Source organism: Lagenorhynchus albirostris, chromosome 11 (assembly GCF_949774975.1).
Source record: "Lagenorhynchus albirostris chromosome 11, mLagAlb1.1, whole genome shotgun sequence".
NCBI classification, from domain to species: Eukaryota; Metazoa; Chordata; class Mammalia; order Artiodactyla; family Delphinidae; genus Lagenorhynchus; species Lagenorhynchus albirostris.
Genome location: NC_083105.1, coordinates 101369520 through 101396199, shown reverse-complemented (window position 1 = coordinate 101396199; position 26680 = coordinate 101369520). Strand labels below are relative to the sequence as shown.

Here is a 26680-nt window from a genome sequence, read left to right as displayed (position 1 = left end):
ACGTTTAGTCTTCCACTAGGCTGTAAGCTCCAACAGGGCAAAGATCTTTATTTTATTCATAGCTGTATCTCCAGCACCTAGAACTGTAGCTGACAGAGTAGAAACCCTGGGAAGCTATGAATGAAAGGCATTCTCACTCATCCATTTGCTTCCAGACAGCCCTCTATCCAAACCACCCTTAATGTGTCTTTCTCTACACTACAAAATTTGAAAAATATATATATTTTTTTTGTGTGGTACGCGGGCCTCTCACTGTTGTGGCCTCTCTCGTTGCGGAGCACAGGCTCCGGACGCGCAGACTCAGTGGCCATGGCTCACGGGCCCAGCCGCTCCACGGCATGTGGGATCTTCCCGGACCGGGGCACGAACCCGCGTCCCCTGTATCGGCAGGCGGACTCACAACCACTGCGCCACCAGGGAAGCCCTGAAAAATAAATTTTTTTCTCTACATGATTTTTCCCTGGTTGGCTCTCATTAACAGAGGGAGCTTCTTTGAGGATATAATAAGAAAAGCTAAAGAATTGAAGATGGGTTCCACTCCTGTGCACATGAACTTCTGTGTTTCTATCAAGCTTTCAGATACTTCACTAGAGGAGAATTTTCCTTTGGCTATAGTTTCATCTTTGCTATAATAAAATCCTAAGCACAATAGTAGAAAATGTATCCTTTACTTATTTATAGCATGTATATTCTCCCCCCAACCCCCAACTTCCCCCCCACACAGACATTTATAATACAGCCAACATTGATACAGTGTTTACTGTGTCCCGGTGCCATCCATTCATTCATTCATTTTGGCTGCGCTGTGTCTTAGTTGCCGCACACGGGATCTTCGTTGCTGCACGTGGAATCTTTGTCGTGGCATGCGAACTCTTAGTTGTGGCATGCATGTGGGATCTAGTTCCCCGACCAGGAATCGAACCCGGGCCCCCTGCATTGGGAGCATGGAGTCTTAACCACTGCACCACCAGGGAAGTCCCTGTTCTGGTGCTTTTCATGTTTTAATTTGTCTTCACAGCAGCCTCATAATAAGGAATAGATAACTGTTATTATTACTCTTTTAATAATGGTGAGGAGTCTGAGACGCAAATTATGTAACTTACCCAAGGTCATACAACTACTGAGTTAGCAGAGCTGGGATTTGAACTCTGGTAATCTGGCTCTGGAGTCCATGCTCTTAGCCTTTGAAAAAAAGTTGTGGTGAAACGTACATAACTGTTTACTGCTTTTCAGTGTACAATCTTATGGCCTTAGATATTTTCAAAGTGTTGTACAACCATCACTACTGTCCATTTCCAGAACTTACCCCTCCCTGTAGCACCTGGTAAAACCATTATCATACTTTCTATGAATTCACTTATGCTAGGTTATCTCATTTAAATGGGATCATACAATATTCATCTTTTTGTGTTTGTGTTATTTCACTTAGCATAATGTTTTCAGGGTTCATCCATGTTGTCACATGCATCAGAGTTTCATCCATTTTTAAGGCTGAATAATATTCCACGTATGCCTTTACCACATTTTTTTTTATCCGTTCATCTCTTGATGGATATTTGGGTTGTTTCTACCTTTTGGCTATTGTGAATAATGCTCCTGTGAACACTGGTATGCAAGTACTGTTTGAATCCCTGCTGTCAGTTCTTTTGGCTATCTCCCTAGAGGTGGAATTGCTGGGTCATATGGTAATTCTGTTTAATTTTTCTCTTAACTTTTTGATATAGTAGAATACAGTAGTGTACACTCAAAGAGGAAAATTGTTTTGAATTCAAATAACTTAATCACACTCTTTATTCTGTCATCAGTGAAACTGAAAACTGCCTATATTTTAAAATGTGAGAGATGTACATATCAGTTTCTGGAAGATGGGGGCCTGGGTACATGTCTGCTCTATACTGTGGCTGGTTTGATGTGAGCATTCAGCAAAAATTGGCCAATTTATCCCATTACTTCCTACCTTAATACATTCTGTGCTATGTTCTAGTACATCTCCGGAATTTATTTTTCCCCATCATTTCTTTATAATATTCTGTGTAAAGCCTTTCTCTTTTTGAAAAATGACAGCCTCTTTTTCAAAATATCCTCTGAATCCACTGTTTGTTTGACATTTTTGTTAAATCCTGTAAGTTAGTTGCTATATTTTCTAGTATCGGGATTTACATTCACTTTATATTATATAATAACATTCACATGTCTATACTTGGTCTGTTTTTAATTTTTATTTATATTTTGAATTCCATGTGGATATAGAGTACATATATGTATTTAATTTTCTCAAGGTGCATAGTGTGCAAAGCATAAATTCATTAAATATTTTTGAATGCTTGGTTCATTGAAGGTACGCACAGTGACCAGTAATAGAGTTTAAAACTTCCAAAAGTTATTGTCTCTTTTCCATACTTTAAATGTTGATGAGTTTCAATTTTGTCACATATTTCTTGAAAGGAAATATAAAATCTAGGCCCAGAATAATTTTTCCATTTAGCAGATAAGATGTAGAGTCAGAATACATGAATCTACCTCTTTCCCTAAATAATTTTTACTTTCTTTTCAGATTGTTGCCAGCAAAGGTGGTTTTGAAATGGTCACCAAAGAGAAGAAATGGTCTAAAGTGGGTAGCCGCTTGGGATATCTGCCAGGAAAAGGAACTGGGTCTCTTTTGAAGTCACATTATGAAAGAATTCTCTACCCATATGAGCTTTTCCAGTCTGGTGTCAGCCTTATGGTGAGATGCATCACTTTTTTTAGGAGTGGATAAATCCACTCTGCCATATATAAACTTTAGATTGTTTACTATAACAAGATAGCAATGGCTATGATTTCACCAGGTACTGAAATTTGGGGGGAGCAAGGTGTAGTTTAAAAATCACAGCTATTTTTGGTGGTTTACAAGATAAAGGCTAATGGGAATGAAGAAAGTTTTCTTATTAAAATGTGTAAGCTTATGCAAGACTTACGCTTTTAAAAAAATTCCTCCACTTGGTTTCATGTATTTTTTTTGAACAGCTTTATTGAGGTATAATTTACATACTACAGAATTCACCTATTATAGGTACACAGTCAATAAGCTTTAGTAAATTATACATTTATGCAACTGTCATCACCATCCAGTTTTAGAACACTTCCATCAGCTCTCAGAATTCCTTTGTGTTTGTTTATAGCTGGTTCTTCTACCCTCAAACCTGGACAACTCCTGATCTGCTTTCTGGCTCTATAGTTTTGCCTTTTCTAGAAGTTTCATGTACATGGAATCATACAGTATGATTTTGTGTATGGCTTTTTTCACTTAGCCTAATGTTTTTAAGGTTCATCTATGTTTTAGTATTCGTACTTCATTCCTCTTTATGGCTGAATAATACTCTATTGTATGGATATACCACATTTGATTATTCATTTATCACTTACGGACATTTGGATTGTTTCCAGTTTATGGCTGTTATGAATAATGCTATGAATATTCATGTACTAGTCTTTGTGTGGACATACGTTTTCATTTCTCTTGGGTAGATACCTAGGAGTGGAATTGCTGGGTTATACGGTAAGTTTATGTTTAACTTTTTAAGAAACTGCCAAACTGTATTCCAAAGTGGCTGAACCATTTTACATTCCCGCCAGTAATGTAGAGGCTTCCAGTTTCTGCACATCTTTGCCAACACTTGGTATTGTCAGTTTTTTTGCTTACAGCCATTCTAGTGGGTGTGTAGTGGTATCTCATTGTGGTTTTAATTTTATTTGCCTAATGACTAATGGTGTTGTGTATCTTTTCATGTGTATATTAGCCATTTGTATATCTTCCTTGATGAACTGTCTGCTCAAATCTTTTTTTTATTGGGTTGTCAGTCATTTTATACTTGTTTTAAGATTTTGCTAAATAGTCTGGATATAAGTCCTTTATCAGATGTATGATTTTATAAATATTTTCTTTAGTTTGTGGTTTGTCTTTTCATTTATAATGGTGTCTGTTTGAAGAGTAATCTGTTGATTTTCTCCCTTTTTATGGATTGTGCTTCTGTTATCATATCTAAGAAAATCTTTTCTTCACCTAAGGCCAAGTGTTTTTTTTTTATAGTTTTAGCTTTTATGTTTAGGTCTGTGACCCATTTTGAGTCGTTTTTTTGTGTATAGTCTGAGTTAAAGGTATAAGTTCATTTTGGGGGCAGCGGAGAGGGGGTATAGGAATATCCAATTGTTCCAGCACCATTTGTTAAAAGACTACCCTTCTCCCATTTACCTTACCAAGGTGATTTACCTTGGCACCTTTGTTGAGAATCAGTTGACTATAAATATGTGGGTTTATTTCTAGTCTGTTTTGTTCTTTGTTTGATCTGTATGTTTTACCCTAACACCAATACTATGCTGTCTTGAGTACCATAGCTTTATAGTAAGTTTAGATATCTGGTAGTGTAAGTCCTCCAGCTTGGTTCTTTTTTCAAAATTTCCAAACAATTTGCATTTCCACATAAATTTTGGGATCCACTTCTCAATTTCTACAACAGAAGCCTGCTAGGATTTTGATAGGGATTGTCTTGAATCTATAGATAAGTTTGGTGGGAGAGTTGTCATCTGGTTTCATGTAGTTTTAGGGATTTTTTAGAAATTTATTATTTTTCTCCTTATTCTCAAATCTGATTTCTTACAAGTGAATCTGCCCTCTTCCTGTGCTCTCAATTCTTTAGGGTGTACAAATGCCTAATTTAGATCTTAAGGAAAAAGTGGAGCCTGAGGTTCTTGGCACTGATGTCCAAACTCCCCCAGAGCCGGGCACAAGAGTGAACATTCTGCCGAAGAGAACAAGGCGTGTCAAGTCTCAGGTATCAGTTTCCATGGGCCGCTTTTGACAGGCGTTTCTAGAGTGTTGACTGTGCAGAACACTTACTTGGCTCTGGGAGGTCATTCACGTGCTGTTGTTCTTTAAAACTCGGAGACGCGTTTCCATATACCTTTGAGATGAATGAGGAAGGGATTGTAAACTTCAGTCTGATTTGATTTAGAGAGTTCTTTGTTAATTTTGAACAGCTATGACAGGGGTGGCGGTTCAGAGAGTGACTCTGGATACTGTAGGGCCAATTTCATAGACATGCTGATGAATTCTAGTATATTTTATTTTCGTGGTTAGTATAAGTGAGAAGAGTAGGAAAGAGTGGTTTTATCTTTACTCATCATTCCTTTAAAAACCAGTGGGTAAGTTTCTTAGTCTCCGAACCATTCCAGTGTAATTTCTACAGTGTTCTTGTGACCTGGAATAATTTTAAAGCCTAATGAATACATCGGAAGAAAAATGCCCTAATTTCTTTTTGTCTGCCCCTCTTCCCCTCCACCTTTTTCCTATTCCCATTTCTTTGTGGTCCTCGAAGTTGTGTTTCTAAAGGTTTTTGATAAAGACAATCTGTAGGCTGGGGAGAGTGAGGTGCCCTTAGGACTCTTGAGATGTGGCCCATTTAAATTAACATATGGGTGAACTGGGACAGCAGCTTTTCTGGGTCCTAAACACATTTAAGGATGGAAGTGGTTCACATGGAAAGTGGGTTCACTATTAACAAGAGATACTGGATCTGGGGTTGTGAGGAGTCCTGTCACTGTAGAAGCAGGCTAATGATACTTCATCTTGCTTTTCTGTAGCTCAGGGGATATGTCTCTTTCATGCCATGTCTACTTTCCTTGTTCTGAGTTTATGCTCGCTAAATAACCTCCTGATTAATAATTTAGCTTCTTAGGTACTCTGATAGCAGAAAGGTAGGTGTCTTGAATGGGGCATGTGAATTTAATGGAAATTTTTGGAAAATGATAGCTCTATTTTATTTTTTTTATTTTAAAATTTATTTTTTTTGACTGCATCGGGTCTTCATTGCTGTGCACGGGCTTTCTCTAATTGCGGCGAGCAGGGGCTACTCTTCGTTGTGGTACACGGGCTTCTCGTTGTGGTGGCTTCTGTGGTTGCAGAGCACGGGCTCTAGGTGTGTGGGCTTCAGTAGTTGCAGCACTTGGGCTCAGTAGTTGCAGCACGCAGGCCCTGGAGCATGCGGGCTTCAGTAGTTGCGGCGTGTGGGCTCTGGGGTGTGCGGGTTTCAGTAGTTGTGGCTCGCGGGCTCTAGAGTGCAGGCTCAGTAGCGGTGGCACACTGGCTTAGCTGCTCTGTGGCATATGGAATCTTCCCGGACTAGGGCTCGAACCCTTGTCCCCTGAATTGGCAGGTGGATTCTTAACCACTGCGCCACCAGGGAAGTCCCAATAGCTCTATTTTAAATTAGTAAACTCTGGTTTGGTTGTTAAGTGATTTTTATTACCATGGTTGATCTCAGAAGTTCTGATCGTCTTTGGGTATATAGTGAAGATTCTGTCTTAAGACCTGAAATACTTGAAGACTAGTCTCTTTGACATGGTGACTCAACTTTGAAGAGTTGCCCCAGGTGGGCCCATTTAATTAGTTGCCAGCTTGTGAAATCCCTTGATGTTCCTTCTGAAACCATGAAAAAAAAGTCCTGCTTATTTCTGATTGCCTTTCATCAGATTATATAATGATTGCCATTCATTATGTAACAATAGGGACTACACAGAATACTTTTACCCATTGCAGTAATTGTTGCTGTAGTCAGATTGATTGATATTGGATTGATATTAGAACCATTTGAGGATTTGCAATTAAGAATTTCTTCACCTTGCAGTTTGTCCTTAATTAATATTGCCAGTCTGCCTCATTCCTAGTCTTCTATTTCAGAAAGACAGTAAAGGCTTTCTGGTAGAACTTCAACCTCTTGCCCCATACATGAAACTATCTGGTGTTCATTCTTAATCTCTACCTATCTCTGTGGGCAGAGTGTGCCTTTTTCTCCAAGGGTAATCCTTCTACTCCCATCCTTCCCGGCTTTAAAAACAGAAGCCCTCTTCCTAGATAGTTCCTTACTCCTTGCCTCTTTTCATGAAGAAGTTCCCTGGAAAATCATCTATATTTTCTCAGTTTCCTCAGTATCTGTTTAGTTTTTAAACCCTGTAATCTGACTTTGAGCTAAATAATTTCCTTGAAACTACACTATTCAAGTTACCACAGAGTTAATAATTGTCAGATGCTGAGACCCCTTTTTCATTTCTTAACCTACTTCATCTCTGATCATGTTTGCATTTCTTGAAATTTGCTTTTTCTTTGGCTTCTGTGACACCTCTCTTCTCTGACCACTCCTCAGTAATCTTTGTTATCTCTTCTCTCTGCCCTTCATGTAGTGCTCTCAGTCTTCCTTATCTTCACTCTACCCAGCTGTCTCTTCCACCCTGTGATTTGTTACTACCTATCTCTCAGGACTCCTAAATAAGTCATGACATCAGTGCTTCTTCCCTGTTCACCAGGGGTCTTGAGTGCATGTGTGTATATGTATGCCTTGGTGGCCACACACAGCTAAACTCAGTATGTCGCAAACATTATCACCTTTTCTAAATCTGTTTTCTTAAAAAATATTTTCTAGCTTGGTGATAGTGACAAGCACAGCCATCGAATAGTTTCCCAAACAAGAAATGGAAGTTAAGAAAGTTATCCTACTTCCCTTTCCCATCTCTATCACATCGCTTGATATACTCTGCTTTAATTGGTTTTTTCTGTGACCTCACTAGAATGAGTTCCTTGAAAGCTGAGATTGCAGTTTGTTTATTTCAAGAATGACCAAACCCTTAACACTTATACATTAGAATGCCAGTATGTCCCATTTTTGGTGACACTAAGTTTGAGCCAGCACTTCTTCATTATAATGTACTATTCTCCTTGTAATAAAAGTAATCAGAGTAAACTATAAGACTGTGGGAATAACTTGTTTTCCATTAACTTTCCATTATTTTTCAATAACAATATTTCCATTATTCCATTAACTTGTTTTACCCAATAGTTTTAACATTCATTGATAATCCTTGCCTCAGTTAATTATGTTGGTGGTTGCAAACCAGGTGATTTTCTGGTTCTGTCATTTCTTCTATGTTTATTAGTTAGCATTTTTCTTTAAAAAAACTCTACTCCCATGCTTGATTATTTTTCATACAGTAAAATGTGTATATCTTAAGTGTACAGCTTGATGAATTTTGATGAATGTATATACCTATGGAACCAACCTTGAGTGTCCCTCCTCCTTTTATAGTCTCACTATAGAGCATGACTTTTTTGATAAATGTCTTATAACCTATTACTACTTTTTATTCCTTTTTGATACTTGAATTGTTCCAAATTTGGCCTGCGGGAGCCCCTTCAAGAGGTTCATATGTTCTTTGACAAGTCTCCATCAGTTTTTTTTTGTTTTTTAATTAATTAATTAATTTATTTATTTTTGGCTGTGTTGGGTCTTCGTTGCTGTGCGCAGGCTTTCTCTAGTTGCGGCGAGCTGGGGCCACTCTTCATTGCAGTGTGCGGGCTTCTCACTGCCGTGGCCTCTCCTGTTGCGGAGCACAGACTCTAGACGCGCAGGCTCAGTAGTTGCGGCTCACGGGCTTAGTTGCTCCACGGCATGTGGGATCTTCCCAGACCAGGGCTCAAACCCGTGTCCCCTGCATTGGCAGGCGGATTCTTAACCACTGCACCACCAGGGAAGCCCTCTCCATCAGTTTTTGAGCACTTACTTTCTAGCACAAAGAATCCCATTGTCTTCTTGCCGTGACTTAGACCTGGAATCAGCCATTTCTCCAAGGAATCCTGGTTCACTTTAGTGGGAAATGGTATTTAGAAGCCAAGATTTGAGCACAAGGTGTGCTTGTTCCTACTGGGATACCATTGCTTGTAGCCCCTTCTGGTGGCCAGGGCTGGGAAATCAATTTTTAAAAATTGTGACTTTATATTTTCAGCTCATACTGATAATTCTAGTCCTAATCTAGCATCACAAAGTTCTTTTGGTTTATGTTGTAATTGTTTTCTTAGCATTTTGAGTTGGGAACTTAATTCATTTATTCCTGCTCTTTTGCTTTGATTGCTGTGTTTAAGACTATAGAATTTCCTGTGATTATTTCTTTCCTTTGTTCCAGAGATTCTGATATATGATATATGTGATATATGTATATACAGAGAAAAATTCCAGGTGGAAGGGCCTTTTGATTTTGTTTTTTTGTTGTTTTTTTTGCGGTACGCGGGCCTCTCACTGTTGTGGCCTCTCCCGTTGTGGAGCACAGGCTCCGGACGCGCAGGCTCAGCGGCCATGGCTCACAGGCCCAGCCGCTCCGCGGCATGTGGGATCCTCCCGGACCGGGGCACGAACCCGTGTCCCCTGCATCGGCAGGCGGACTCTCAACCACTGCACCACCAGGGAAGCCCGGGCCTTTTGATTTTTGATGTTATTTCTAGCTTTATGCCAGTAAGATCAGAGAATGTTGTCATATTATTTCCACTTTTGGGGACTTTATTGTCTGTCTGAAAAGGTGGTTGTAAGGATTAATTGACTAGAATACTTTGATATGGCATATACTATATACTCACTATGTTAGCTTTTATTACTATGTACTTTGCTTTAACAGTGGTAAAGAATGTGTAGTGTTAGGGGCTTCCCTGGTGGCACAGTGGTTGGGAGTCCGCCTGCCGATGCAGGGGACGCGGGTTCGTGCCCCGGTCTGGGGGGGTCCCACATGCCGTGGAGCAGCTGGGCCCGTGAGCCATGGCCGCTGAGCATGCGTGTCCGGAGCCTGAGCTCCGCAGCAGGAGAGGCCACAGCAGTGAGAGGCCCGTGTACTGCAAAAAAAAAAAAAAAAGAAGAGAATGTGTAGTGTTAATGTTTTTCATTGGACTGACTATAGGTTAATATAACCAAGTCAGCCTACCAAAGTTTAAAGATACATTTTGAAATGCCATTTTGGTTGGTTTGGTTCTTATATGCTCTTTTAGTAGTCCAGGCTGCCTGTGCCTGTCTGCTGTTAGGTCGCCATAGACTTATAAAGTAGTCTGTATTTTATCCTGGTTTATTTTTATTCTTATCGACTAAGTATATTTTAAGTAAATTTTGGTTATTACCCTGCATTCAGAGATTATCTAAATTCAAGGTGTAACACTGGTGTCTGTCATGATGCTTTAATCCTCAAGTACTAGAATGCCAAATGACAGTAGCTTAAACATTGACAACACAGTTTTCACATGCGGACACATTTTCCACATTAGATTTTCAGATAAGTAGTTCTAGGATTCGTATAGCAACTTCACATTGTCATCAAGGGCCAAGCTCTTTCCATCTTCCTGCCTGGCCTTCTTCAGCGTATGGGTGATACATATGTCTCCTCTTAATTGCATTGTGGCTGCTGTAGCGTCCAGCGCTGTGCTTCCATCAGACTGAGTCTTGTAGCAGTGGGGAAGGAAGTTGGGTCAAAAGGGCTTACTCTTTGAGATGCTTTCTCTTTTAATAGAAGATGAAAATCTTTCCCAGAGGTTTGCAGTAGACCTTCCTTATGTCTCACTGGCTAGAACACGATAGCATTCCCACCCTTAGCTAGGTGATCGCCAACAAAGAGAAATGGCATTGGCATGATTGACTTAGGACAGTCATTATTCATCTCCTAGGATGGGCATAATTGCCCTAATCAAAGATGGGTGTCCATTAGCAAGTTAGAAGTGGGCATTTCTATCGAGTTATTACCACTGTTACACCAGTAATTACCAGTAGTGTCTGTCTCTGGACAGAACCTAATTGACAACTATGCTTTTATGAAAGGTAGATTTTCTTTTGTGGAAAGGAATCTGGGTGTTGCAGAGTGCTTTGGTGACTTCAGCAATGAGGCAGCAAGTGGATTTAGAAAAATTAAAATTTTCCTTCATTTTGAATTGGATCTTGAGACTTTTCTTGGGTAAGAAAATAAATTTATGAATCACAATAATTAGACTAATGTGAGTTTATTTTTTTTTAGTCAGAATCTGGAGAAGTGAATAGAAACACGGAACTGAAGAAACTTCGGATTTTTGGGGCTGGGCCTAAGGTTGTGGGCTTGGCAATGGGAGTAAAAGACAAAGAAGGTAAATCTGTTATTTGGTCACGAAAAGAAATAAGGTACAACAATATGGTTTTAACAAGATTCATATGATACTCGATTGTAGTCTGCCTTGGGATTTTCTTAGGCAGCATAGTTCCTAGACAGATCACCTTTTTAGTGGCAGATAATCTTAAGGTGTGAGGAGCCATATTATGTTGAATTTTTGTAATATTTTGGAAGAGAGAAAGTTCCTCCTCCATGTCTAACACATGACACAGAAATTGTAGTTTCTAAAGGCTAGTTTATAAGAGAATTGCAAAATTAATGGTTCTCACCTGGTGATCTAAAGCTTATTATTTTTAAATTTAAAGAGAAATAGAGGATTTCTCTGACCTTTAGTATCAAAATATACTGGGGAGAGCTAATGATTTAGATTCTAACCATAATTTTGATATTTTTCTTTAATTGCCTTTGCATATTATGATACTTCATTTAAGTAACCTGTTTAAAGAATGCCTAGTACTCTCAGCTTAGCATGTTAGAAACTTGTGAGTAAAATTGCTAATGCGGAGATCAAGTTTCACAGTTCTATGTGCATGTTAGTTTTAAAACTCAATTGAACAAAGATTGTGTTGGATATGTTTTTACTGTGTAAGAATTTAATGAATTGCTATAATCACAAGTCATATTGATTACTGTGCATTTTATGATATGACTAAGTCTTTATTAGATTGTGGGTTGAACTCTGGATAATCAGGTAATATTCTTCCATCACTCGCAAAGCATTCAGTGTGATAGGACTTCTAGATACATTATAATGTTTACTATTGCTCTTTTAAAAGATTAAGGACTTTATCTTTTTTCTGTTTGTAATTGTATTAGCTGGCAGTGATCTCAAAGCTAGTCCCAGATTAGTCCCTGATAAGTACTACATATGGGCAAGTGTAGAATTAGTAGTTACGCTCTCTGGAGCTTGATTGCCTGGACTAGAGTCCCAAGTCTGCCGCTGACTGGCTCTGTGATTTTGGTCAAGTTATCTAGCTTCTCTGTGCTTCAGATTCTTTATCTTCAGTGGGGGGATAATAGTTTATCTGCCTCATAGTGTTGTGAGATTTTAACTAATTTAAATAATCTAAAATAGTGTCTGGTCCATGGTAAGCTCTCAATATTAGTTTTTACTATTATTATTATATAACTATTTTTATTTCAAGATGAGGTCTCCCGAAGACGAAAAGTTACCAACAGGTCAGACGCATTTAACATGCAAATGAGACAACGGAAAGGAACTCTCTCTGTTAACTTTGTAAGTGTTCTGAGATGTGTCAGGAGGGAAAGGATTTATTTTTATTTTAGTTTTGCACTTTTTACCTTGCTATATCTTAGTATGTTATCTAGTTAGTTTATTTAGTTGTAAGACTTGATGGTGCATCTGAACTTGCAGCTTTGGTTTATATAATACTAACTTTGCTTTGTCCCATATACACAGACTGTTCCCTGAGTCTTATACCTTGTAAGTGAGTGAGTGAGAGGATGAAGTGAAACTGTAAATCCTTAGCGGTATTAATGCTCGGTATTCAGCCCTCTACCAATAAAGAGTATTTGTGTATAGAAAGGGTGATGTGGTATATTTTATTTATATAAATTGACTTTCAAGTACCCTAGATTTGTAGTCTTCCTTTATTCTCATACCTTGATATGCTTTTATTAATTTGCTTGTAGAAGCTCTGAGGAAATTTAGGAAGTTTTATGCAAAGTATTTAAATACAGTTATTTAAAATAAATATTAAGGATTTAAGTTATGTTTACTTTTTAGTGTACATTATTTTGTTTGTTTCAATTAAGGTGTTCGTGGTTAAAATTTAATATTACTTATTACAGAAAATAAACTTTTATTTTATTTTGTTTTTTTAACAGGTTGATCTTTACGTTTGTATGTTTTGTGGTCGGGGAAATAATGAAGATAAATTGCTGTTGTGTGATGGATGTGATGACAGCTATCATACATTTTGTTTAATTCCCCCACTGCCTGATGTGCCCAAAGGAGACTGGAGGTGTCCTAAATGTGTTGCTGAGGTATAAGCCTAACCTTACCTTTTTGAATTAAGAACAGTAACACACACATACACGTGTACAGTGAACACATTCCGTGAAGCTTCTTCTCCTCTCTCTTTGTTCTTCAGTGTTTGAAATCGCCAGGATTTTTGAAGAGTGATAGTGACTGGAAATGTAACAGTTCTACTGTGGCAGTTTGTTTTTTAAAGGGTCTTTTTCTGACTGTTGGTTAGATAATTCTGTTTATTGCTGCAGACTTTGCTCAGAATATTCATATTCTTGGAAAACAATAAAAATGAAGAAAGTCTGTAGGTTATTTGTTTTTTCTTTTTTTAAAAAAGTAAAAATCAGACATGAAGCTCTAGAACTTAGGATTCATGCATCCAGTTTTCATGCTACCAAATAAATGGGTGGTATCTATTAACTTGTTTAAATTTTGACTTGATTGTACTAAATTGTTATTGAAAGATTATAATGATGTCATTATCATGAAATGTCTGGTCTGTTTACTTATTTTAACAAAATGTGATAGGACGTTGAAGGGAAAGTGATGGTATATCTAGATGTAGTCAAAGATGGATATTTATGGCCTTTGAATTATTTATTTATTTATGGCTGTGTTGGGTCTTCGTTGCTGTGCGTGGGCTTTTCTCTAGTTGCGGCGAGCGGGGGCTACTCTTCATTGTGGTGTGCAGCCTTCTCATTGCGGTGGCTTCTCTTGTTGTGGAGCACGGGCTCTAGGCACACGGGCTTCAGTAGTTGTGGCTCGCGGGCTCAGCAGTTGTGGCTCGTGGGCTCTAGAGTGCAGGCTCAATAGTTGTGGCGCACAGGCTTAGTTGCCATGTGGCATGTGGGATCTTCCCGGACCAGGGATCGAACCCATGTTCCCTGTATTGGCAGGCAGATTCTTAACCACTTCTGCTACCAGGGAAGTCCCTTGAATTATTTTTTAATTTATTATTCTCAAGGTTAGATGATTCAGTCCTACTCGAAGTCAGTATTTGTGTTAAGAAATTGGTCATGGTGGTTGGTAGTATGAAAAAAAATCATTTTTCTAGCTAATTATCCTAGCAACCCGGTGAATATCCCTTTGTCCTTTACCTTTTCTCCCTCCATGAACATTTATTTTTTCCACTGAGGATAATAGACATCCCTGGGCTTGATTCCAGGTTGGTAGTCCTCCAGGTGTTTGTCTTGGTGCCAAAGCTTAATGACAACTCCAAAGCCCAAAGCTGTCTCATTGCCACCTTCCTACTGGAAGGTGTGAAAATGCAGTTGAAGTTTAAGAACATTATTTCCTGATTCCACATTAATACTTGTTTTGTGGTCTAGAGTTGACTGGATTTGCTTCCCCTAGAAAAATGATCAAAGAAGGTAGTACCTGAGGGCCTTAATGCGTACTTCAGTTCAGTTTCAGTAAGTTAATCTTAGATTTTTTTTCTTCCCAGGAATGTAATAAACCTAGAGAAGCCTTTGGATTTGAACAAGCTGTACGAGAGTATACACTTCAGAGCTTTGGAGAGATGGCAGATAATTTTAAGTCTGACTATTTCAATATGCCAGTTCATGTGAGTATCTATCTTTAAGGTCACTTTGGGAAAGTATAAAAATTTATCTGATTCCAAAGCTTTTGCGTTGCTTTTTAAAAACTTTCATTATTTTGTAGAAAGCAGGGACAGCATAAAGAAGATGATAGAACACCAGATCTGAAGATTAGGGGCCTGGGATCTGTTTTTGTTTCTTTTACCCTCTGCCGTGGCAGTGTGCACTGTAGAGAAACTGACTTCAACCTTCCACTTGTTCTTTAGTGCTCTGGGAGCGCTGTCCTTTACAGACAGGCACGGAGGATGCGGCAGTTGCTGCTTTGGTCTAGTTATTTGTAGTATGAGGTTTGCTTCTTTCCCTGGGGGATCTTGGACTTTAAAAAAATCCCTTTCGAAATAATTTGCCAAAGCTGTTAAAATTCAGCCTTGATTTTTGTATTTCCTTTTCCTTCCTTATGTCCTGGGTCATCTTTATCCTTCTTAGTTGGAAAGCAGCTTGCAGAAGAAGGCAGTTCAAATTCATTATGTTTTTCTGAACATCTAAGTTGTCTTTAGCTTTTTCCCATCGTCAGTCAGAAAAGCTAGGACTGCAGTCTTTTCAGCTCTGGGAATTGAGAAGGTTTTCTGTTTTTTCATGGGCTTTTTGTTCACTTGACCTGTGTATTATGTCATAGTGGGTTATGGTTATAGAGAGTTGGTAATCTGTAATCTTTGTTTTCCCTGTGTAGATGGTTCCCACAGAACTAGTGGAGAAGGAATTCTGGCGGCTGGTGAGCAGCATTGAAGAAGATGTTATCGTAGAGTATGGAGCTGACATCTCCTCAAAAGACTTTGGAAGTGGATTTCCTGTAAAGGATGGTCGGAGAAAGATGCTGCCAGAAGAAGAGGTGCAGAGCACATAGTAGTATCCAGATTTCTTACCCTGAAGCTGATTCAGCCTTTACATAGTAGAAAACTGCCTTTCTTTAATCTTAAGGGACCACGTTCATTTAAAATATTAAATATGTAGAATTTGGACAGTAAAAATAATCTTCAGTTTTGAAAACAATAAATTCAAAGTACCATTAAATATTATTTAACTTTGCATTTTATCGATTTTTTTTTTTTTTTTTTTTGGCCATACGTGGGCCTCTCTCACTTGTTGTGGCCTCTCCCGTCATGGAGCACAGGCTCCGGACGCGCAGGATCAGCGGCCATGGCTCACGGATCCAGCCACTCCGCGGCATGTGGGATCCCCCCGGACCGGGGCACAAACCTGCGTCCCTTGCAGGTGGGGAGGTGGACTCTAAACCACTGTGCCACCAGGGAAGCCCTTAACTTTGCATTTTAAAACCAGTTAAATTGGTTTAAAACTTTAACTTTAGTTAAGATTTTGCCTAGCTCTTTCTGTTTGGAAATCTAGCAAGTGACAAGATTTTTTTAAAAAATTACATTTTACTGGTAGGTCCACAATTAATTTTCCTTTAACACCTGGGCAGGTAGGTTTTCAAATATGCATTTAAACTGTAACAGATAATGAAGTACTGTCACCTAGGAGATGACCTCTGTGTGTAAACCTGAATTAAGATGATCATTTATTTCTTTTTCTCTTTACTTTGGTCCTTGTCACCTTTTCTTTACCTTTGTAATTGGCAGTAATTGAGAGTTTTATCTCCTATTAAAAGAGTTAACACATGGTCAAAAAAAAAGTTACATAGTGGAGAAGGATATACAATTAAAAATATGGCCACACTAGGTCTCTTAGGGCTACCATTGACATGGCATATCTTTTCCATTCTTTTACTTTGAAGCTGTTTGTATTTTGGAATCTGGTGTGTGTCTCTTATAGGCAGCATATGCTTGAATCTTGCTTTTTTAAAAATCTAGTCTGAAGGTTGACTTATTTATTTATTTGTCTGTCTGTCTGTCTGCCTATTTAGCTAGCTAGCTAGCTAGCTAACTAGCTAGCTAGTTAGCTGCGTTGGGTCTTTGTTGCTCCGCGTGGGCTTTTCTGGTTGCTGGGGCTACTCTTTGTTGCAGTGCGCCGGCTTCTCATTGCGGTGCCTTCTCTTGTTGCAGAGTATGGGCTCTAGGCGTGTGGGCTTCAGTAGTTGCAGCACTTGGGCTCAGTAGTACAGCTTGAGGGCTCTAGGACACAGGCTCAGTAGTTGTGGCACGTGGGCTTAGTTGCCCTGTGGCCTGTGGGATCTTCCTGGACCAGGGCTCAAATCCGTGTCCCCTGCACTGGCAGGTGGATTCTTAACCACTGTGCCACCAGGGAAACCCTATACAGATATATCTTATAGGAACAGTTCAGTGTTGAAATGTGTACATGTTCAATGTCACTGAATTAAAACCTGCTTTGTAGAAGTATAAAGAAATGCGTCAACCTTAGTTTCTTCATACCCTTCCATTGGCAAATGGTAGGCAATTACCTACTTATTGGGAAGAGGCTTTGTTTTACAGCTTTTAACTTTTTCTGAATTTCATTTTGGTTTTGAATTTTTAAGTTGCTCTTGAACAGATATTTATATCTTCTAATCTTAAGAGATAAGGTCACAGAGTTTTTATTTTTTAATTTTTTTTATTTTTTATATATATATTTTTGCGGTACGCGGGCCTCTTACTGTTGTGGCCTCTCCCGTTGCGGAACACAGGCTCTGGACGCGCAGGCTCGGTGGCCGTGGCTCAAGGGCCCAGCCGCTCCGCGGCATGTGGGATCTTCCCGGACTGGGACACGAACCCATGTCCCCTGCATCGGCAGGCGGACTCTCAACCACTGCACCACCAGGGAAGCCTGGTCACAGAGTTTTTAAAGATTACTTTAAATGTGGTTAAATGTCAACCCTAAGTAAACAATATAGATATTAATCCTTCTAAATGTTTGAATTCTGTATGAATATTCATCTGTTTTTGCTTTTGCTCCATTCACCTTCATATAAGAACGTGGAGGGCTTCCCTGGTGGTGCAGTGGTTTAGAGTCTGCCTGCCGATGCAGGGGACGCGGGTTCGTGCTCCGGTCCGGGAGGATCCCACATGTCGCGGAGAGGCTGTGCCCGTGAGCCATGGCCCCTGAGCCTGCGCGTCCGGAGCCTGTGCTCCGCAGTGGGAGAGGCCACAACAGTGAGAGGTCCGCGTACAGGAAAAAAAAAAAAAAATGTGGAGAAATTTGGGCTTTAAAGACATCAGCATAGCATGAAGAGACAGGGATACAGCTCTTTTTTCTAGTCTGGGTCATCGATTTGCTATTTATTTCATAAGCAATAACGTTTTACCCAGGATTCTGTTTTTATGTTGTAAGATGGAGTGAGAGAACCCATTTATGCAAAAGGATTTTAAGGACTAATTAGACAGTGTATATAAAATCTCTGTATTTTTTATACTTATATTTTCTGTCAGTTTGTTACTCTTCTCTGGAAGTTACTCTTAGAAAAGTAGATACCTGCCGTCTCTTCCCCAGGAACTGTGCATGTATGTTGAACTTCTGTATGAGTTAGCTTCTTGGCATGTGACAGCATGCTTCTCTGGTATCATAGTTTAGTGGAAAAGTACTTCTGAAGTTAATACATTTGTCTTATAAATACAAGTGCTCTGCAAACAGGGCTTCTGAGGAATAAAAATAGGCATAGAACTTGAAACCTTGGAAACATTTTTTTCATCTTATCCTCTCTGTGTCGTAAATCACTGAATAAATCCTGTTAATTTATTTTTCATTATTTTCTGTGGGATTGGCCTGTTTTCAATCCCACTACCACCGTCCTTGTCTCCGTCCTGTCATGTCATGTTGGGATAATTGCCGTGGTCTTACATAATGATCACTTGTGTTGGGGGTTCCCCAGAGCTTCTCAGGTTTGCTGAGAACTCATGACTGTGACTTATTACAGTGAAAGGATATAAAGTAAAATCAGCAAAGGGAAAACAAGATGTGTGGTCAAAGTCTGGAGGTAGCCAGTTGGAAGCATTCAAGAGCCCTCTCTCCCTGGAGTCACACAGGATGCACTTAGGTACTCCAGCATCAGACTGACACCATGTGTGAAGCATCGCCCACCAGGAAGGCTCATTAGAGACCCAGAGCTCAGGGTTCTTATAAGCGGCTGGTGACATAGGCACCTTCTGCCTAACACATAGCAAAATTCCAGACCCCCAGAAGGAGATCGGGCGTGCATAAACCACACTGTGCAGCACTGCGAGCCACCCTGTGTTAGTGTCACGAACTGTTTACCGTGCAGCTTTCCAGATGCCAGCCAGGGGCCGAACTTGAAGCGGGCCTTTTTTTTTTTTTAAATAAATTTATTTATTTTTTATTTTTGGCTGCGTTGGGTCATCGTTGCGGCACGTGGGCTTTTCTCTGGTTGCAGCGAGTGGGGGCTACCTTCGTCGTGGCATGCAGGCTTCTCATTGTGGTGGCTTTGCTTGTTGGGAGCACAGGCTCTAGGTGCGCGGGCTTCAGTAGTTGTGGTGCACGGGCTTAGTTGTTCCGCGGCATGTGGAATCTTCCTGAACCAGGGCTTGAATCTGTGTCTCCTGCATTGGCAGGCAGATTCTTAACCACTGCGCCACTAGGGAAGCCCCGAAGCGGGCCTTTTGAAGGGTAGCTGTCTTAGGCTTGCTCTGTTAAAGTAGCTCTTCTGAACACTGCCACTCTCTGCAGTCTCTCTCATACATTGCTTTCAGTTAAAATTTTAAGATCGGTGGGTCTTGGGGAGTTCATTTTGCAGTTCTGTCTATTTAAGTTTGAAATTTTCCATAATCAAAAATTTTAAGATAAATATAAAAATATTTAAGATGTTTATCATATTGTTTCACTTTTCAGAATCTGTTTTATTTCCCTTTTGAATATAGGATATCATCCAAGCTTCTTAGTCTGAAATTTAAGATTAAAGATCCAGTCTTCTCTTCTGGTCTTATTTCTTGCTTTTCTGAGTATGACCATTCCACTCTGCCTCTTTACCAGCCAGACCAGTATATTCTGTCTCTTGTCATTTACCTTCAAATCTTACCTAGTCTTCCAAGATCAACCCAGGTTTTTCCTTTTCCACCAAGTTTTCTTATTGATCCAGACTCACGATGATGACTATTTTGTTGTCCTCTGAAGAACTATATAATTTACTAGTTTATCTGTGTTTGGAGTTTAATATATATTGTCTCATCTTGGAACTGTTTGTATGTAGGCCTGGTCTCTTCACCTAGTTTCAGTATTTGTTCAGCCAACTAAAAAATATATTGAGTAGTATTTTTGAAAACTGCTTTTTTTTTTTTTAAAGCCTATTGAGGGTAGGAATCATATCTCTTTATTATTCCGTATTGGGATTCCTAGTTAAGCCTTTGTTGGAATTTCTTCTATCCTCTGTAACTCTTAGCTACACTTTTCTAATTTCCTTATCTCTGTGCCGCATTATGGATGATCTCCTCAAATCAGTCTTCTGGTTCACAGATTCTCCCTTCAGCTTTGTCACTGGCTATTTAGCCTCTTAATTTGAGGGTTTTATTTTTAACTCTGTATTATCGAAACTTTCAAATGTATAAACCTAAACATAGTAATGCACTTCCCTCCCTCCCTACCTGGCATCCAGGTTCAACAGTTATCAGCCTTCTAATAGAAGGCGGATTCTCTTACCTGTTTTTGCATTCAGTCTGTTGCAATATCACATCACATATCCTCTGGAAAACTCACACTACATTTCTGCAAGAATGAGAGTGAAAAAGGCAAATAACATCTTAGAATTATTATGAATGTAGTTTGACTTTGCAGGTCCCCTGAAATAGGCTTGGGTTCCTTAGACCCCACTTTGAGGACTGCTCTGCACAAGGATAATAGCACTTTGAGTCTGTACCGCATACCGCTTCAGAGGTGGCTGTTTGAAACCCATGTCTGGAGCTTATGTCCAGTTAGAAACCTCTATGAAAACTCAGACAACAGCTTTCCGTGTTCATTCTGCCTGTGCTTTCTTTCTTTGTTTTTGGAAACTGCGAATTCTTTTTTCTCTTGAGTTCATCTATGAAGCAAAATTTTTTTTGATGTTGTAAATAGATGTGTTTGTGGGAGTTGGGGGTGCTTTCTGCACCATCTTGGTCTTCAGTGTTGCCACAGATTCCGGATTCTGTATCTCATTATGTTTTGTCTTCACAGTATCTGGCACCATTCTGTAAATATAGTGGTAAACATTTTGGGAAGTTATGTTACCGGGGATAAAGTCGAAATATAATAGCGACCTATTAAAATGAGTCTTAGAGTATTTTACTGGTAAGCTATGGGGGCAGGTGGGGAGTAATAAAAAGCCTTATGTGCTTCAGAGTAAACCAGAGATATCTGAAATAATTAAAGGGAAATATAAATAACAGGAGATAGGATTAAATATTTAGGAATATGAGTTACATGTAGAGAGCAAAGAGCATAGATCCTATGGACTGGATTATTGTAATTATTATAAACTTTTTACTTTTGTTTTTGAAGACTCCCTTGAGGTTGCTGTTGGGCACTTGTCATTTCTGATCTCTTATTTACATTTTTTTCCTTTTGTAGGAATATGCGCTTTCTGGTTGGAACTTGAACAACATGCCTGTTCTAGAGCAGTCTGTCCTTGCACACATCAGCGTGGACATCTCTGGCATGAAGGTGCCGTGGCTTTATGTGGGAATGTGCTTCTCTTCCTTTTGCTGGCACATCGAAGATCACTGGAGCTATTCCATCAACTACTTGCACTGGTATGTACAGTCTTTGTGAACAGCACACGTACTTAGTGACCTTTCTAGAGGTGTCACAGTGTTAGATGATGTGTTAGGGAGAGCTTACTTGAAAGTATTTTGTACCCCACAGTTGGATCATGTGCTGTGTCGAGGTCTCAGGGTACAGCATGTCAGACACTTTCCCTCTTCAAGTATGTGCATGCAGCAGAGCCTCGAGTTTCAGACCCAACTATACTACATTTAGCGCACATGAAAATTTCTCTGGTATAACTTTTGAAATGCAAGGCAGGATATTTTTTAAAGTTTATATAATTAAGATCTGACTAACCTTCAGTATTTAAGGTTGAAATTTGAAAAATTTCAAATTGAAATTTTTGTTTTTCCTTTTTAATAACATTTTCTCTAAAAATGCCTATGTTACATGTGTATTCATTAAATTTTTTCGCTGGTTTTTTTGTTTCACACCCACAGCTTTTATTTACTTACCCAGTTCCTTGTCCAGTATTCTCATCTTAACCAAATGATGTATTCCTCTCCATTTGAAAGATACTGCTCAGATCACACTATGCATTGGAAAGCTAATGATTTTCTTTCTCTGCTTCATCGCTGTGCTGTGTAATATGATAGCTTCTAGCCACATGTGGCTATTTAAATTAGTTAAGATTAAGTAAAATTAAAGTTTACTTCCTCAGTTGCACTAACCGCATTTTAAGTGCTTTATCGTCACTTGTGACTAGTGGCTCCTGTATTACCCAGCATCGATGCAGAACATTTTCGGTCATCTCAGTAAGTTTCTGTAGAGACAGCACGGTTAATTGTATGAGGGTTAAGAAATTCAGCTATTCTGTAGATAGCATGACTAATTAAATCCAGTTCCTTAAAGTTCAACTTAGTATTATAAATAAAACTCTAGTTCACTAAAGTCTAGTGTATTAATGATGCCAAGTGTTTGGTCTTAAGATTCATAGACAGAACTATATTCAGGGTTTCAACAATTTCTCGCCTTGGCTTATTTCCTTGGATAGTAAAATTGAACTCAATGAAGTTACGTAAAAGTACTCTAAAGGGCAGTGACTTTTACTTTGATCATTGTGGGGATAATTGGAATGTCCAGTGGACCTGTGAATCAGGCAGTATGTCAGTATCCTTTGGAACAATGCTTGCTTTTCATATAGCATCTTTCCTATTTGAAGATGCTGTTGAGTGATCTACCTTAAAGAGTTTATATACTTTGAATTACTTTTCTGTAGTGATAAGTACGTACCTACCTATCCATATACTCTTGCCTTACCCCCCTATTATGAATAATAGCACAGATTTTTGAGATGGTTGCTAGGATTCAGGGCATATAATCTATGGCCATGGAGCAAGACAAAGTTAATTATAATTTAGTGGATTTGAATCAGAGACCCTGGCCTCATTGGCACCATGCTCTACCTAGATAAACAGTTATTTCTTTTGCTAGGGGGGAGCCAAAGACATGGTATGGTGTGCCATCTCATGCTGCAGAACAACTGGAGGAGGTGATGAGGGAGCTGGCCCCTGAGTTATTTGAATCCCAGCCTGATCTCCTACATCAGTTAGTCACCATCATGAACCCCAATGTGCTAATGGAGCATGGTGTGCCTGTGAGTCTTTTTGCATCTCCCTTCAGTATTTTAAATTTAAAGTTATGTACGCTTTTGATTAGAGTCACAGTATATGCTTGTTTTGTAATGGGAAATAAAAGATCACATCATCTTCAAGCCAAATTAGAATTTATACTCTGAAGGGAACAACATTTATTTGATTAAGAATGGGGTGTTGTAAAGTATGAATCACATTTACCTTATGTATAGCAACCTATCAGAATAGCCATGTTTTCAGTATATCTTGCTTTTAATAAAAATCTCATATTCTTTATTATCCCCATTTAACCAAAGTATAAGTATTTTAAGTGGTTGTTCTAATAACTAATGCTTATCCTTGTGGAGATCATATTCCCATATTTCGTATAAAGATTTCATAGCCTCTTTTTCACATGAGATAATGAAGTAAAAATATACAATGAATACCGTTTCTGCTTTTAAACTTTTAGGTTTGAAAATGATTATTAAATTTAAGCTACGAATACCTGATAAAGTATAAATTTAATGTTTGCTACATGTAGTCAAGTAGTCATCATAACCTTATTAAGAAAGTAGATCGAGTGATAGTAGTAATGTTACTTTGTCTTTAAAGAGTAAATTTATGCAGAATCTGGGACTTTTCAGAAGACATAGTATTGATAAAACAAAGAGATTCAGGAAAACTGATTTGGGGGGTCTCTCCATATGACATATGAGCTAATCAATTAGTTTCCAGAAAAAATTATCCAAAAGTAGGATGAAATTACATCCTTTCCCACTGTTTACAACACAGGAATGAAAGGAATAAAAGAAAAATTCTCTTAACTGTAAAAATTTTATTAGGTTAGGAAACTAGTAGCTCATGAGAGCAGCATTTTCTCCTTGAAAATTTCTTTAGGCTGTAAACTCTTGTCATGAATTACTATAATTTACAGTGACTATTTTAAGAAGGTGAAACTGACTGCTTCTTCAAGCCTGATACTGTTTTCTGGTCTGTGTAGGTTAATGCTTTATTGTTTTAAAGTTTGAAAAATGCTTCTGAAATTGACATAAAATGTTTCCCTTTTTTGTTGTTTTTCTTCTGTTTTGTTTTTGTACCCTGTTCCCAATTTGCATTTAGGTGTATAGGACGAATCAGTGTGCTGGCGAGTTTGTTGTGACGTTTCCTCGGGCCTATCACTCTGGATTTAATCAAGGCTACAACTTCGCTGAGGCTGTGAACTTCTGTACTGCTGACTGGGTCTGTTCGATAGCAAGTAGCTGTTGTGTCTACTAACAGCCCCGGAAAATGCATCTTAATTGCTGTGCTTGCTTAGCTGGGGAGGGGAGGGCCCACGGATATTTCAGTGGAAACTGGAATGTCTCTTGCCATTTACAGAGTTCCAGGTAGTTTTTATTTGGAAGATTTTATAGTTCGTTACTTCTCATTTGCTACTTTCTCATTTTATTTGAATTTTAAATGGGCAGTTGATGTTTTCTGAATCTTTTTCTGAGAATGTAATTCCTCTAGTCTTTGTTTTCTCTGAGCGCTTTTGGATTTTAGAAGGGTGACCACATCTTTTCAAGAATTAATTGTACCACGTTTACAAATATCTAGCTCTGATTTTTATCTTAAAATATCCAGTTCTGATATTTATGTTAAAATATTCCTTTATTTTTTTCCTTCTGATAATTAGGTGATTTTATTCTTCCTGCTATTTTATGTTTTCTATATTCTTTTAAAAAAATTTATTTTAAAGGGCAGCTATAATATTGAGATCTCTGTGGGCTGCACTTTTGTGTAAATGGTATTGCTATTGATTGCTATTTTGCTTTTAAATGAGGTAGATATCAAAAAGTAATTAGTTATTTTTATGTCATGTCGGTGGGGAAAAGACTGCAAACCTATCATACACTCTTTTTTTTTTTTTTTTTTTTTGGTGGTACGCGGGCCTCCCACTGTTGTGGCTTCTCCTGTCGCGGAGCACAGGCTCCAGACGCACAGGCTCAGCGGCCATGGCTCACGGGCCCAGCCGCTCCGCGGCATGTGGGATCCTCCCGGACCGGGGCACGAACCCGTGTCCCCTGCATGAGCAGGCGGACTCTCAACCACTGCGCCACCAGGGAAGCCCTAGCATACACTCTTTGACTCTATTTTTCTTTCAGTGAAGCTGTTTTTTGTCACCTCTCCTGACATTTGGGGGGATATTTTTTAGTAATATTGGATCTTATATTTTCTGTGGGCACCTTAATTTGTTAAATTTCATGATTAACAATATTGTTTCCTTGGCTAATGAATGAAATTGTATAATGAACAATCTTACATCACCTAGTAATTCTAAACTTCTTGTTAGAAAGCAACAGGAGCAAGACTGAGGTTAGGACTTTGCCTTGGACTTGAACTCTATTTTAAAACCTCAGCTAACATGTATTATGTATTTATGATTTAGGTGTTCCTTGGCTAGGTAGGTGTAGGGTGGGAAATGGAGGTGATTCAGAGATGAGTTAGAGATGATTTCTGCCTTTAATGTGATCACTATTATTGATGTTTGATCTTGGACAGCACTTTTTTTTTTTTTTGGCTGTGCCACGTGGCATGTGGGCTCTTAGTGCCCCAACCAGGAATCGAACCCGCAGCCCCTGCCGTGGAAGCATGGAGTCCTAACCACTTGACCACCAGGAAAGTCCCTTGGGCAGCACTTTTTTTTTTTTTTTTTGCTGTACATGGGCCTCTCACTGTTGTGGCCTCTCCCGTTGCGGAGCACAGGCTCCGGACGCGCAGGCTCAGCAGCCATGGCTCACGGGCCCAGCCGCTCCGCGGCACGTGGGATCTTCCCGGACCGGGGCACGAGCCCGTGTCCCCTGCATCAGCGGGCGGACTCTCAACCACTGTGCCACCAGGGAAGCCCGGGCAGCACTTCTTGTTTTTTTGTTTTTTGTGGATTTTTTTGGCTCTGTTGGGTCTTCGTTGCCGCACGCAGGCTTTCTCTAGTTGTGGCGAGCGGGGGCTACTCTTGGTTGTGGTGCGCAGGCTTCTTGTTGCGGAGCACGGGCTCTAGGTGCACAGGCTCAGTAGTCGTGGCTTGCGGGCTCTAGAGCACAGGCTCAGTAGTTGTGGTGCATGGGCTTAGTTGCTCCACGGCATGTGGGATCTTCCCGGACGAGGGCTTGAACCCGTGTCCCCTGCCTTGGCAGGTGGATTCTTAACCACTTCGTCACCAGGGAAGTCCCGGGACAGCACTTTTAGTTTCACTGGTCCTAATTTTTTTTTACCTACTGTGTAAAGATGCTAAGGTTCACTTAACCTCAAACAAGTGAGATGATATTTGTGAGAGAAGAGTGATATAAATGAAAAGTAAAAGCAGCTTTGTATCTGGAATGAAGTGATGGTACTGATTTTTATAAGCCACAATGGACAATCAGTTGTATTTTATGTGGCTTCCTTGTATATTGTATCAATAATAATTAAAAACTGCAAATCCTACAGTTTTGTTTTTCTTCTTGCTCTTGTTTTAAGTATTTGAGAAATGTTTAAAGAGTAAATTTCTGAGAATTAAGAAATGAAAGAATTGTATATTGTTATTAGACAAGATAGTCGCCAATCATAAGCTCAGTATATATATTTTCTTGGGAAAGATTGTTTCTTTGGAAGAGTCCGGAAATAATGCTTGATTCAGAGATAGTCTTGTACTCTGGAACTCTGATTCCTGTGATTCCCTTCTGCCTTTCTCAGAATGGAGGCGAGCTCTAAAAGGTGTTCTTAAAGGTCCACTTTCTAATTTTTTCTGTTTTATATTATGGTTTTCAAATACAAACCAAAACTTGAGACACCCGGGTTTTTCCACTTGAGGGAAGGAAAGAAGCTGGAGAGAGAGAGTTTGTGTAGCATAGCTAGTATCAATTTGTTTTAAAGCTTGATAG

The 26680-nt window shown here is 39.3% G+C and overlaps 1 protein-coding gene across 8 annotated transcripts in view; it reads left to right on the top strand.

The window, feature by feature from the left end:
* The window catches only part of KDM5A (lysine demethylase 5A), a 79991-nt gene that overhangs the window by 9296 nt on the left and 44015 nt on the right, over positions 1-26680 (top strand). For 6 of the 8 annotated variants that reach the window (XM_060164365.1, XM_060164359.1, XM_060164364.1 and 3 more), the window contains exons 4-13: positions 2555-2725; positions 4677-4811; positions 10849-10954; positions 12123-12214; positions 12826-12984; positions 14412-14531; positions 15236-15394; positions 21010-21191; positions 22639-22801; positions 23901-24020. In XM_060164365.1, the coding sequence (XP_060020348.1) occupies positions 2555-2725; positions 4677-4811; positions 10849-10954; positions 12123-12214; positions 12826-12984; positions 14412-14531; positions 15236-15394; positions 21010-21191; positions 22639-22801; positions 23901-24020 (1407 nt within the window). The remainder of the gene's footprint in view (positions 1-2554; positions 2726-4676; positions 4812-10848; positions 10955-12122; positions 12215-12825; positions 12985-14411; positions 14532-15235; positions 15395-21009; positions 21192-22638; positions 22802-23900; positions 24021-26680) is intronic. The other 2 variants (XM_060164360.1, XM_060164363.1) reach the window with 2 other exon arrangements.